General features: G+C 45.5%; 1 protein-coding gene across 2 annotated transcripts in view; it reads left to right on the forward strand.

The window, feature by feature from the left end:
• The window catches only part of rabgap1l (RAB GTPase activating protein 1-like), a 187672-nt gene that overhangs the window by 170461 nt on the left and 2942 nt on the right, over nucleotides 1-14269 (forward strand). For both annotated transcript variants that reach the window (XM_080548270.1, XM_080548269.1), the window contains 2 exons: nucleotides 6446-6538; nucleotides 11436-11546. In XM_080548270.1, coding sequence (XP_080404396.1) covers nucleotides 6446-6538; nucleotides 11436-11546 — 204 coding nt within the window. The remainder of the gene's footprint in view (nucleotides 1-6445; nucleotides 6539-11435; nucleotides 11547-14269) is intronic.

A 14269-nucleotide genomic window follows, 5' to 3' on the forward strand; every position in this document is an offset into this window, starting at 1 on the left:
AATCTATGCTAGGGACCAGGGGCCACTGGCAGTCACAATGCTAGAATAAGGGAGTTCTTTTTTCTTAATAATATATCCACACACGTGTCTTACCTGTGTGTTCTGTATGGGTGTAGTAGTAGTAGATAGGATTGTGAGTGTGTTTGAGAGTCAACAATAACTGCTGTCTGCTCATAGCTGCAGTTGGCACTTGACACTGTTTAGGAGTGGCTGGAAAACAACAGCAGCATAGGCTGGCGTTGGACAGCTGAACCTAAGGTAAATGGTCTGACTTATATATGGCGCCTTATTCCTAAGCGCTTTACAACGGCCTCTCATTCACCCATTCACACACCAATGGCGGCACAGCTACCATGCAAGGCGCCGGCCCGCTCACTGGGAGCAATTTGGGGTTCAGTGTCTTGCCCAAGGACACCTCGACATGTTGCCAGCCGGGGCTCGAACCGCCGATCTGCCAACCTTGCGATCATTAGAGGCCGGCTCTACCTCCTGCTAGTTATCCAAGGTTGTCAGGTGTCTATTAGGTCTATGTTTATTTTATTTTGTATTTAATTTGTTTTTATTTTAGTCTACTATTCAATTCATTGTATGTTGTTGTTGTTGTTGTTGTTATTGTTTGTGGTGTGAGATGCTGTAGCACCTACATTTCCCCTCAGGGATCAATAAAGTAACACTCTCTCTATCTCTCTCTCTGTCTCTATCTATCTCTCTCTCTCTATCTCTCTCTCTCTCTATCTCTCTCTCTCTGTCTCTATCTCTCTCTCTATGTCTCTCTCTATCTATCTATCTCTCTATCTATCTATCTCTCTCTCTCTCTGTCTCTATCTCTCTCTCTCTCTCTCTCTCTCTGTGTCTCTCTATCTCTCTATCTATCTCTCTCTCTCTCTCTCTGTCTCTATCTATCTCTCTCTCTCTCTCTCTATCTATCTCTCTATCTAGTACATGTTAGCATTGGGTGGATGTTGTAGTGAAGCTTATGGAGTCAATGGCACTAGGCTAATCAGACATCTACGTCAGAGATGGTGAGATGCAGTGGTCTGGGTGGTTTGACTCATCTTGAAATAGTCATTTAAGGATGGAAAGTACATTGTGACACGGTGGTTATTGTATTAGTCATACCATGTCGTACGAGGGTCTGTGCCTTGAATGGAAAGGCTGAAGGTGTAACACAGTGGGGGTGGAGGCCACCTACGAGGCTCTGTGGTCCCATGTGAGAGAATATGTAGCAACCGTTTGAAAAAGGGAAGGATGAGAGAAAAAGAAAGAGAGAGATGGAGAGAGTGGGAGTTGGGGGGGGGGGGGGGGGGGAAACTGAAGGTGTTCCTTTTCTTTTAATATAGTTTGTGGCCTAGCACATCCAGACTACGAACCTGTTCAGTTGAATGCTCTACTGTCCTTTCACTTCCACACTACTGGACAGTCTCTTTCCATCCTATTCATGTTATGTTTGGGTAATGGCTCTGTTCACTGGAGCACTTTGAGCTGCAACGTTTGCAGGAAGAGCGCTATACAAATAAAAGTTATTATTATTATTATTGATTCTAAAGTCCTCGTTTCCCACAACTAGTGATTGCCCTTGTCTTATCTTTTGGGGAATCACACCTGAACAGGTGTGTGTGTGTGTGTGTGTGTGTGTGTGTGTGTGTGTGTGTGTCTGTGTGTCTGTGTCTGTGTGTGTGTGTGTGTGTGTTCCAGTTCAGGTGTGACACACACACACACACACACACACACCACACACACACACACACACACACACACACACACACACACACACACACACACACACACACACACACACACTACCAGGCTTGTGGCTTCAGTTGCCAGGTAAAGAGGTCCACAGGGGGTGTAGGGTCCTCAGAGTGGTTATCCAGGCCAGTGGACCATAACATAATGTCTTTGTTCAACCAGACTCACACACACACACACACACACACACACACACACACACACACACACACACACACACACACATTCGCTGTAACTCACTACTAAGCTATCAAATCTAGAAAAGGTGTGCCTGCTTTTTTGGAATAGTTTATTGTTTTCCGTTTCCTTGTCTGGTTGTCAGGGTAACAGGGGAACTGTGAGGACTAGTGTGTGAGTTGACTATGTCCACATTATGCTCTGAAATGCAATGCCTAAACTCTCTCAGGTGGAGAACAAAGCTAGCCTAGAGAACAAAAGGATGTGTTGTTGTTGAGGTACCCTGTGGAGTGGTTTAAATGATAACCTAACAGGACCTGCCTTTGTGTGTCCTGCGTCAGAGAGGTCAAGGGTCAACAGAGTGGGTATGGATTGGCCAGGTGTCAGTTGGGGTTGTCATGACAGTAAGCTATGACAAGACTGTCATGACGCTAAGCCAGCGTTTCTCAACCTTTTTTCAGTCACGGCACCCTTCAAAAGTCGATAAAATCTCAAGGCACCCCAGTCTAAAATATAGCTATTCAAAAACGACACTGCATCACCCAGACAGTCCCACACACACACACACACACACACACACACACACACACACACACACACACACACACACACACACACACACACACACACACACACACACACTCAGCGGCTATTGATACAAATAAAAGTTGTATTATTATTATTGAGAGAGAGAGAGGAGGGAGTGAAAAAGGCAAGTGTGCATCAAAGGCATCAGGCACGTAACCGTGCTGTATAAACATGACACAGTGACCGAACAAACGCGGGAATTTATGGAACACATTCATTTTCATATTCCCACATTTGATTGGAAACACCTATCCAGTCCATTCAACGTAAACACCGGGGATGCAGAGTTATTAAGCCAGAAAATGCGTCTCTCTCTCCCGCTGCGCGCATCCTTGTCTGGATGTATTAAATTCATTGCATGAAAACGAAACCGTGCGTTATTTCCCGAACTTTCCAACCCTGCTTAGCTTCCGAAGTCGGACGACAGAATAATGTCACCGATCATCCATATAGAACGGACTCGGCTGTAGTGTGTGGCTTCTTCGCCTTAGCAATAATTTCGGCTACGAGGTAACTAGCCTGCAACGCTTTATCAGAAACTTTGGCGCACTTCATCATTACCTGTTCTGGACGGCTATGGTGACTTTTCATCTGAACAAAATATTCAGCATCCTTGCTAGCTTGTGATGGATGATCTGTTGTCAGTTTGTCATGTTCCATGATTCTGCTTGTTTGCTTGTTCATTGCTCTCGAAAATGTCTTTGCGCGGTAAATGAAAAAACAATGCAGGCTAATTGCAGACACACTGACCTTACGCTGAACCCGGTATTGACATTGTGACATGGGAAAGGGGCGCGCGAGACAGATTTTGATGATGTATTGCATTTATTTATTTATAGATTTATTCAGAATTATTTGACGGCACCCCTGAAGACGCCAGGCGGCGCCCCAGTGTGCCGCGGCACCCCGGTTGAGAAACGCTGCGCTAAGCTACATGTTTATACTTCTCACTGTAGAAGTGTTAGCATCCCATTTCAGTAAACATGCCATGCCTCTCTCTCCCCCCCACCCTCTCTCTCCCCCCCCCCCTCTCTCTCTCACTCACTCACTCTCTCTCTCTCTCTCTCCTTCTCCCCCCCTCTCTCTCTCTCACTCACTCTGTCCCTCTCTCCCTCTCTCTCTTTCTCCCTCCCTCTCACTCTCTCTTTCTCTCTCTCTCCCTCCCTCTGTGTCTCTCCCCACCTCTCTCTCGCTCTCCCCCTTTCTCTGTCTGTCTCTTGCTCTCACTCGCTCTCTCTCTCTCTGTCTCTCTCTCTCTCCTTTTACACTGCTTCCTTCTCACTGGGCAGCTATCTCTTCCCTTCTATCAACAAATTGCTCTTTCACACTTGTTTTTTTTTATTATAGACTTTTATCTCTTTTCCTCCATCCCCCTCTCCCTGTCTTCTTCCACATCTTTTTCTAGCAGTCTCAGTCAGTGAGCGGTGCCCCTCCCCCCCACCCCCCTCCTCCCCCCCCCCTGTCAGGAGGGCCTCTTGTGTATCCATTAACAAAGTCCCTCCCATCGGCGACTTGTTACGTCTCAGACCAACCTGTAATCCACATCCCTAGCCGCAGGTGCCATGGCAACGCAGACGGCTGAGCCTTCCCCGCTCTCTACACGGAAGGGGATATGTTTCTAATGGCCTGGCTGGCACTGAGAGTTCCCCTGGCTCAATGGGGAGCAGTGTTTAAGTAGGGGGGGGGGGCGGGGGGATTTTCCACAACCTGAACAATAACGATATGATATGAATGAATGAATGAATGAATGAATGAATGAATGAATGAATGAATGAATGAATGAATGAATGAATGAATGAATGGACTTTATTTGTCATTGCTACAGTACAGGTACCAAACAACGAAATTTAGGAGGGGTGGCTCCCCTGGTGTTAGGAAAGGGAAAAAGAAAAACACTTTTAAAAAAATCACAAGAAGGGAGGAGCTGGTTTACATAAATAAAGGCTATGTACACAATCCACTGTACTATACTGTACAGATAGACGACTAGGGTTGTCATATTGCACAATAGTATTGTTCCACGTTATTTAAAGTGTCACAGTTTTCACGATATATATGTATTTGTTTCCCTTTATTGTGTGCATGTTCTGACTTCTGTTCGGGAATACGATGCCTGGAATTGTACTGAGTGGGTACATGCATGTTACAGATTGTACTGAGTGGGTACATGTATGTTACAGATTGTACTGGGTACATGTATGTTACAGATTGTACTGGGTACATGTATGTTACAGATTCTCCATGTATCAAGTTACGTGGCAATAACAACATCTATGTACTTTTGTTTTCGGTTTTTGCTTTTTTTGCTATGCACAGAGTAGGGGTCTCAGGTATGCACAGAGTAGGGGTCTCAGGTATGCACAGAGTAGGGGTCTCAGGTATGCACAGAGTAGGGGTCTCAGGTAACAGAGTAGGGGTCTCAGGTAACAGAGTAGGGGTCTCAGGTAACAGAGTAGGGGTCTCAGGTAACAGAGTAAGGGTCTCAGGTAACAGAGTAGGGGTCTCAGGTAACAGAGTAGGGGTCTCAGGTAACAGAGTAGGGGTCTCAGGTAACAGAGTAGGGGTCTCAGGTAACAGAGTAAGGGTCTCAGGTAACAGAGCAAGGGTCTCAGGTAACAGAGTAGGGGTCTCAGGTAACAGAGTAAGGGTCTCAGGTAACAGAGTAGGGGTCTCAGGTAACAGAGTAGGGGTCTCAGGTAACAGAGTAGGGGTCTCAGGTAACAGAGTAGGGGTCTCAGGTAACAGAGTAGGGGTCTCAGGTATGCACAGAGTAGGGGTCTCAGGTAACAGAGTAGGGGTCTCAGGTAACAGAGTAGGGGTCTCAGGTAACAGATTAGGGGTCTCAGGTAACAGAGTAGGGGTCTCAGGTAACAGAGTAGGGGTCTCAGGTATGCAGACAGAGTAGGGGTCTCAGGTATGCAGACAGAGTAGGGGTCTCAGGTCATGTCTGAGTTCTCTCATGGCGTGGCAGCCATCTTGTGTCAGCGTTAACAGCATGTTTCGGTTGACTGAACGTTTTTGCATCGTCCCCTCTGTATGTACAACTTGGAGTTGGATGATAAAAGCGAACGTATCAGTCTCTACACACTCCCAGTAAACAGTACGTCACAGGCTCACCTAGCGAACAGTTTACCAAACCACACTCGGGAGAAACAGAGTGGGACCAGTTGACGCTCTATTGGCGCTTCTCCACTACCGTCCCGTACCGTACCAGAACTCGTGCGCCCGGTTTGTTTTGCTTTCTCCACTGCCAACTGGGCCGTACCGGGCCGTAGTACCCCTACTGATTTTAGCCACCCTTCCTGACTCGGAGCGAAAGGTACATTCCCTGCTACGATGTGACGCTGCAGACCGTTGATTGGTTTGATTGATAATTGATTGGTTTGATTGGTAAGACGCGTCATACAGCTGTTGTTGACAATGGTTCGAGAGCCTTGAGACCGAAAGCTCGCAATAAACATCGTTTTTTGCACAGATTTGAGTGTGCGGACGTTGCTTTTTTGCACTCTATTTGATACTCTTCAGCTGCAGCACCCCAGCTAAGTCTGATCACGGATGAGCGGTGGTATTTTCACTATATTGGGAATTTCTATTCTATTACCCATCCTACTCTAGTCTCGTTTGTGTCACCATCTAGTGGTTGACGACCTCACCTCAACATTTACATTTTAACCATTTTAGCTCTTTTATCCAAAGTGACTTACAATCAGAGATTACAGGGACAGTCTCTCCCTGGAGTAACTTAGGGCTAAGTGGCCTTACTCAAGTAACACGCTAGTGTCGGTGTTCCCAGGTGGGACTTGAACTCATGACCTTCTGATCCACCAGTCAAAACTCAGTATCCACCAGGCCACCACTACCCCCCCCCTAGGCCTTCACTGCCCCACGTCCTGTTCACTGACCCTACCCTCTCCTCCCGACCCCCCCCCAGGTCTCCACCAAGAAGCTGAAGAAGTTTGAGAAGGAGTACCAGTCGCTGAGAGAGAGCCAGCTGCAGCAGGAGGACCCCATCGACCGCTACCAGGTAAGAGCCAGCCAGAGAGCCCCTCCATGCAGCCGCTCCGGGGTCAAGGGTCAAGCAGGCCTAGGATCAGATCCTAAGCCCTGAACCCATTAGGTAGGGTGAGTAAACACCTGACCTTGTATCAGGGGGTTTCTATATACTACCACATGCTTCTACATACAGATATGTTATGGCAGCTGGTGAAAGGGGGAACAAGTCGGGGACAAACCCAAAACCCACCAAAAGTTCAGAAAATGTTAAATAAATCTGGCCTTTTTTAAAAAGAGCATTGATTCAATCAAAACACATTGTTTTTCACTGAAACTTTGTTGAAAATCACCTGGATGACACGCTCGTTAAGTCAAGCCAAAAAAGATTGCAACGCAATGGATTCGGGGAGTTACATTTTTCAGAGTAAAAGTCTGAACGTTTGGTTGGTTGCCGACTTGTTCCCCCCTTTTCACCAGCTGTGGCCACTGTATGTGTTGCAGCCTCCTGAACATACCCAGTGTTTCTCCTCATCGTTACTCAGGCAGGACGGGTCATATCAAACTAACTCAAATCGTGTTTGTCACCATACACTCACTGAGCACCTTGATAGGACCTCCTGTACACCTTCTCATTCATCCAGGAGGTGTAATGGCGTAGGTGTAGGGGATGTTTTCTGGGCACACTTTGGCCCCGTTAACACTAGAACAGCCGTGTCTATTTTACCTACTATAAGAGCAAATGGTCAAATGACCATAGTCTTTAGAATGGGAAGCTGTTATTTACACACGTTATTTTAAAGACCACTAGTTGGCCGTCTTGTAAATTGGCCTGCCCTCCTACACATAAAAACTGCAAAATAGCTTTATACCAGATTATCCTGATGTGATTTTGAAAATGTAAGGATACTGGGTGATAGAACGCACACATCTAGGAAAAGTCATGAAAGGAGGGTCCTGGAAATTGGTCGAGTGCAAAGATTAAAAATACATTTACTCACAGGGTCACCGTGACCCCTCACGGCTCTTCTAGTGTTAATGCACCACGTCACAAAGCGAAAGTCCTCTCAAACTAGTTTCATGAACATAACAATGAGTTCAGTGTTCTTCAGTGGCCTTCCCAGTCACCGGATCTGGATCCAATAGAACCCCTTTGGGATGCGGTAGAACGGGAGATTCACAGCTTGCAAAGTGCAATCATGTCACCATGGACCAGAATCTCAAAGGAATGTTTCCAACATCTTGTAGAAACAATGCCATAGAAAATGTAAGCTGTTTTGAGAGCAAAGGGTAACCTAGTAGGCTATTTAGTATAGTGTTCCTAATAAAGTGTACAGTGAGTGTAGATTACAATAGAAAAAGGTTTGCTTTTGTCAGCAAAACTAGATATCGCTTCACACGCTTTTTGGGTCCTGCCAGAGTAAACAACGTCTAGGAGAAACACTGATGCCCCTTCCTCTCCATCATCCAACCTTTCTGGAGAAGGCTACAGTACTGTCCATTTAGGAGGTAGACCCCATTCACACCCATAGTCTCTCTCTCTCTCTCTCTCTCTCTCTCTCTCTCTCTCTCTCTCTCTCTCTCTCTCTCTCTCTCTCTTCCATCTCAGTTCAGGTCTGTTTAAAGTGCTGCGTTGAACCTCATGGGAGGAAGCAAGAGAGAAAAAAGGGACTTGTTATGAGTCAATGCCATATCATACTACCATACTATCACATACTTTGCTGGTCAGTTATGTGGAAAAAGAGTTAGCTATGCAAGATGAGGATGTTTCCCTTTGCTACTAGGGTTTATGTTTCATTTGAAAGTTGTTACGTTTGAAAGCTGTTACATTTGAAAGCTGTTACATTTGAAAGCTGTTACATTTGAAAGCTGTTACATTTGAAAGTTGTTACGTTTGAAAGCTGTTACATTTGGAAGTTGTTACGTTTGAAAGCTGTTACATTTGGAAGTTGTTACGTTTGAAAGCTGTTAAATTTGAAAGCTGTTACGTTTGAAAGCTGTTACATTCGGAAGTGAATACATCCACATTTAAAGTTGTAGTTAAGTTAAACTGACAGTGGAATGTTTGAATGGAACTGACATCCCAGTGGTTATAAGCAGATGCTTTGAGTATCATTTTACAATGTGTGGTTGATGTTAGTATTATGTGTTTAATGGACAAACTGACATTTACGTTTAAACATTTTTTTATTTGTGGTCATTGTTGGCTATTTTACAGAAGGAGTTGTACAGATTATTTTTGGTTTTAACCTTTCTCAAAAGGTTACTTTTTTATATACTTTTTTATATTAAATGTTTTGTTTTTTTTACGGACACAATTGTATTCACATTATTAGTTATTATTAGTTCTATTATGTTCTTAAATATTTGACATCTCAGAGCCACTGATTTCTTAACTGTCACAAATCACAATAAAGTTTATTTTTTAAAGAAGTATCCTGGTTGTTTGAGGAGATCTTTAGCCGCCTAGCGTGATCGAGCTCCCTCAGTACAGTATCCTCCTCACACATCAACAAAAACAAATGGAACGAAAGTATATCGCTTTCTCACTGTAGCTCAGGTCAGGCCGATCATCTAATACTTAATATCTTCCATACCTTCCATCCCCCCTTCCTTCCCTCCCTCCCTCTTTCCGTCCTCCCTTGAGGTAATCACCCATCTGATGAGCTTGAGTTAGTGTAAGCAGCAGCACCTGTCAACCTCTTAGACTGCAGACGTAGAGAGGGTGAGGAGAAGGTGAGGGAGAGGGTGAGGGAGAGGGTGAGATGTAGAGAAGGTGAGGAGAGGGTGAGATGTAGAGAAGGTGAGGAGAGGGAGAGGGAGGTGACTGAGGGAGGGGTGATGGTGGGAGAGACAGGCCAGGGGATGTCATGTTTTGCTGGAGAGTGTGTGTGTGTGTGTGTGTGTGTGTGTGTGTGTGTGTGTGTGCGTGCGTGCGTGCGTGAGCTTGTGCACACGTGTGTGAGTGTGGGTTCGCGTGTGTGTGGGTTTGAGTTTGTGTTTGTGTGTGTTTGTGCGTGTGCGTGTGTATGGGTTTGAGTTTGTGTTTGTGTTTGTGTGTGTGTGTATTTGTTTGCGTTTGTGTGTGTGTGTGTGCGTGTGTATGGGTTTGGGTTTGCGTTTGTGTTTGTGTGTGCATGTGTATGTGTTTGGGTTCGTGTTTGTGTGTGTGTGTGTATGTGTGTGTATACTATTGGGTCTCTAACTCTGGACTGACCCAGTAAAGCGGCAGGTAAGCTCCAACCCTACAACCCTCTACAGTCTACATGTGCGTCAACACCTGACCACCACGCTTCCTGTCTGTCAGGCTCTTTGTGCAAACAGGGCCGCGCTCTCATCTAGCTTTGACACGTGAAATCAGACCTCACCATGTGACATGGGTCAGTGTGTGTTGGCGTGTGTGTGTGTGTGCGAGCGTGCGTGTGTGTGAGATGCGATTAGTGGCCCAGAAGCCCCTGCAACCTGCAGAGACCATAGCCAAAGGAAGGAAGAGTAGCATGACCTACAACGGTCTCTATGACAACCGGAACATCCTGAGCATGTGGTCATGTGAGACCACTTACAGAATAGAGGCAGAGGCCAAGTCATGAGACCTCCTCAGAGGCGACAATGGAGACTTTAAGGATGTGTGTGTGTGCATGTGACAGAGAGAGTAGTCAGGACAACAGGTTCAGTGTGAGAAGACTCCTGCTCATCTTTCCAAGTAAGTAAATAAGTAAGTAAGTAAGTACGTCTTCAGATAGAAGTCGATAGCTACGGATGTGTGTCAAATAGTTAAAGTACTAATTAACGAACGTCATTTGAATTTAGAAACCGAAAGCTGAATATTTTGCTATTTAAATTAGGATTCATATATATTTTTTATGGATTTTAGGTCAAATGTACTAGATCTATAGCATACCCAGCAGGGGTTAATGTAGGGAATCACTAAACACCTAATTCTGTTAGTTACCGTAGTTAGTTAGTTAGGTCACCATGTGTACGGTACGGCCGTGTCTCTACTAGATCAGCAGGAGCGTGGTGCTTCTGTCAGCTTCTGTCTGCAATTCAGCCTAGCTGTTGTTAATCATATCTGTACTGGTTCTCTGGGGATGATGAAGACCTTGAAGGCCAACTGTGTGTGTGTGTGTGTGGCTGCTGTGTGTCGTGTGGCGTGTGTCGTGTGTGTGTGTGTGTGTGGCTGCTGTGTGTGTGTGTGCTGTCACCGTATTGTGTGTGTGTGTGTGTCTCGTGTGTGTGTGTGTATGTATGTGTGTGCTGTGTGTGTGTGTGTGGCGTGTGCGTCTGTGTGTGCCGTGTGTGTGTGCCATGTGTGTGCGTGTGTATGTGCCCTGTGTATGTATGTGAGTGCCGTGTGTGTATGTGTGTGGCGTGTGCGTGTGTCTCGTGTGTGTGTGTGTGTGTGTGTGTGCGCGGGGTGCGCCGTGTGTGTGTGTATGTGCCGTGTGTATGTGCGTGCAGCAAAATAATTCTAAAGAGAGTGAGGCATTAAGGTAACCACGGTAACCAGGTTAGCACCGTTTTTCAAACTGATTCCTTCGTACTGAGCCTCAGGTTGTCTGTCTGTCAACTGTTAAACTGGTCCAACAAAACGCCTTTTTGAACATGTTCTTGTGTGGCGGGGACAATGCGCCGTCGCACCCCCACCCTTCTGCTTGTGAGGCTTTGGCAAATCTGTCAGCTACAGTGCAGTGTGTCTGGTTTTATATTGTAACATTCTTGCATATAAGTGCATAAAATGTATGAATTAATTTTGGTGTGTGTGTGTCTTTTTGTGTGTGTGTGTGTGTGTGTGTGTGTGTGTGTGTGTGTGTGCGTGTGTGCGTGTCTGCGTGTGTCTTTTGTGTGTCTTTTCGTGTGTGTGTGTGTGTGTGTCTTTTCTGTGTCTTTTCGTGTGTGTGTGTGTGTGCGTGTGTGCGTGTGTGTTACAGAGAGAGAACCGGAGGCTGCAGGAGGCCAGCATGCGTCTGGAGCAGGAGAACGACGACCTGGCCCACGAGCTGGTCACCAGCAAGATCGCCCTGCGCAACGACCTGGACCAGGTAGACCCTGAACCTAACCTCTGACCTTGACCTCTGACCTTTACACGGTTCCCTCAGGAACGACCTGGACCAGGTAGACCCTAACCTCCGACCTCTGACCTGGACCAGGTAGACAGACACCTCTGACCTTGACCTCTGACCTTTACAGGGTTCCCTCAGGGTCTTAAAAAGTCATAAAAAGAAAAAATTTAATAATCAGAATTTTAGGCCTTAAAGTTCCAAAAAGGTCTTAAGTAGTTGATAGGTCTTAAAAATGTATATCAGATTAAGGAAGTTACTTCTATGCTTAACCATAACGTAACTCTGTATCGCGTTTACATCTGGGTGTGTCTGGGGGAAATGTCCGGGCTGCAAAGTAAGCAGTACAGTGATAGCCTATCAGTCACTTCCCCCCATGGAACCAATAATCACTAAAGTTTAGCCTTTCAACCCCACCCACAACACCAACAGCTAACAGACCCAGAGGTGGAGGCCTCAGTAGGGACACCTCTCACACACCCCAGCCACGGGCTGTTTGTCCTCCTCCCGTCCGGGAGACGGTACAGGAGGTTTAAGTTCCCATGGTTACGCAAAACCAGGTTAAGGAACCGTTTCTTCCCTGCAGCTGTCACTCTGCTGCACTCTAAATCCTGGTGGTAGCCTAGGATACCCCCACCCCCCCCCCAAGCCAACCCCAATCCCAACAAGAGGAACATTGACTCCCAGTATCAGTGAACTCTCCCCCATAACTCTACTGGACGCACTCAGGGCTTCAGTTTAGCTTTTGCACTACAGCAGCAAAAAGCAGCATTTACAAGCTACTAGTACTCCCAGGGGTCCTTGAAATCCTTCAAAGTTTTTGAAAATAGACATGGGTCATTGAAAGTGCTTGAATTTCCCTCCCTCTCTCTCTCTCTCTCTCTCTCTAAAGAAAATAATATATATATCATCGTCAACTAGTAAATAAGTCTCTGTATTGCTTAACTTTACACATATTTCACAATATATTGTTTTGCTGTGCTGTGGTAGAGAAGGCAAGAGACCATCTAGTGTTCACACAATCAAGCCTCTCTTTTTAATTGTTGTCTGTGCGCGGATAGTTCCTATTATATAAGTTCTCATCTAGGTCTGTCTCAAACTATGCCGTGTTGGGTCCTTGAATTTGAGGGAATTGAGTCTTGAAAGTCCTACAAAGGTGCTTGAATTTGATGTTCCAAGAAGGTGTGGGAACCCTGACGACAACTTGTTGACACACTACAGCTTGTTTGCACAAGACCTTTAGCTCTGTGTTCGGTACATAACACACTGTGCATATATCATAACCTACAATCCATATGCGACGCGGCCTGGTGAAAAAGGTCCGTATGTCGGCGATTCTCAAGTCGCGCAGTCGATATATATAACAAACAACAGTTTCAGGGTCAGTGGATATTTTAATAATTTGTGAATTGGAATTCGTCGGTGTCGTGTTGCCGTAGGCTACTAGGTAAGTGGAGACATGGCTTGTAAACAAGCTTACATTCTCGGACGTGTTCAAAAGCAAGGACTGTGTGATCATCTAATTATGTGTAGTTGTGTGTTTTTTTAGCATGTTGATGTTCTCTCAGCATGTTGTGATGTGCTAAACATGCAGTTAGATGTTCATAGTGATGTTTCTTAGCTCCAACTTGGCTGCCAACGCGATAGTAGCAGAAGCATTTCAGAGCGTTTTTCTCTGCCATTCGGTTTGCGGGGTACCAACATTCAAATAAGCGTATCTTCTTCAACTGTTTTCAAATGTTCAATGTATGACACATCATTTGAAAGGAAAAAAAACAGTCTGGTAAAAACAGAAAAATGACTTTGCCCTACTTGAGGACTTTTTCACCAGAGCCTGTCACGTACAATTACAATGTAGCTTTTGCCCTACTGCGTGTTTGCTCACGACTCCTGGTTTGTAGACCTATTGCCCTTGTTCTGTACATACCATACTGTACATTGAATCTAATCTAATCTACATTTATGACGTAATGTATATTCACTTGTTATATTCATTTATTTATATTCACTGTAATACCTCATACTGTAATACCATGCATGGTCTACATATCATGTCTTTTGTACTATGACACTATTTGACACTATCTGGTTAGATGCCAAACTACGTTTCGTTGTCCCAGTACTTTTACTCTTTTACTTTCACTTTTACTGTGCAATGACTCTAATCTACACAGCGTGTGGTTGTCAAGCCCCAGTGTGACAGTCGGTCATCGTAATCTGTCCTCAAACCTGTAGTGCTGCTGGCTCTGGGGTCAGACAGCTTAGGGAGGTGGTAAACTACTGGTTCATTACATAGTCCAAAACAACAGTTGTCGGGGGCGGTGTCTCAGACAGCCTAGTCCTAAGACTAAATCACACATGCGATGTAGAATCTCCATTGCTTTTCAGTCTAGGATTAGGCTTAAGCCTTGTCTGTGAAACCGGCCCACTCGGTGTGTGCTAACGCTGCTGTGTCGTCACGACAACACAACCAGACACCTCCACCGAGGGCCACGCCCTTCCCATGTCTTTCCTTCAGGGAGACAGCTCACCTGACAGGGGGGCACTTCTGTGCAACACTGCCCTCTGGGGGTTATGTGGTGTGTCGTCAGTTTACGACTAAACTTCCTAGTCCCAGGGTCATAACACTGTTTAGAAGGCAGATGCCATTCTAGTCTTACTAGCAATTTAAAAATTATGAAAGTACATATTCATGCTATATGTAA

This window comes from Nansenia antarctica, assembly GCF_963989245.1.
Source record: "Nansenia antarctica genome assembly, chromosome: 1".
Taxonomy (NCBI): Eukaryota; Metazoa; Chordata; class Actinopteri; order Argentiniformes; family Microstomatidae; genus Nansenia; species Nansenia antarctica.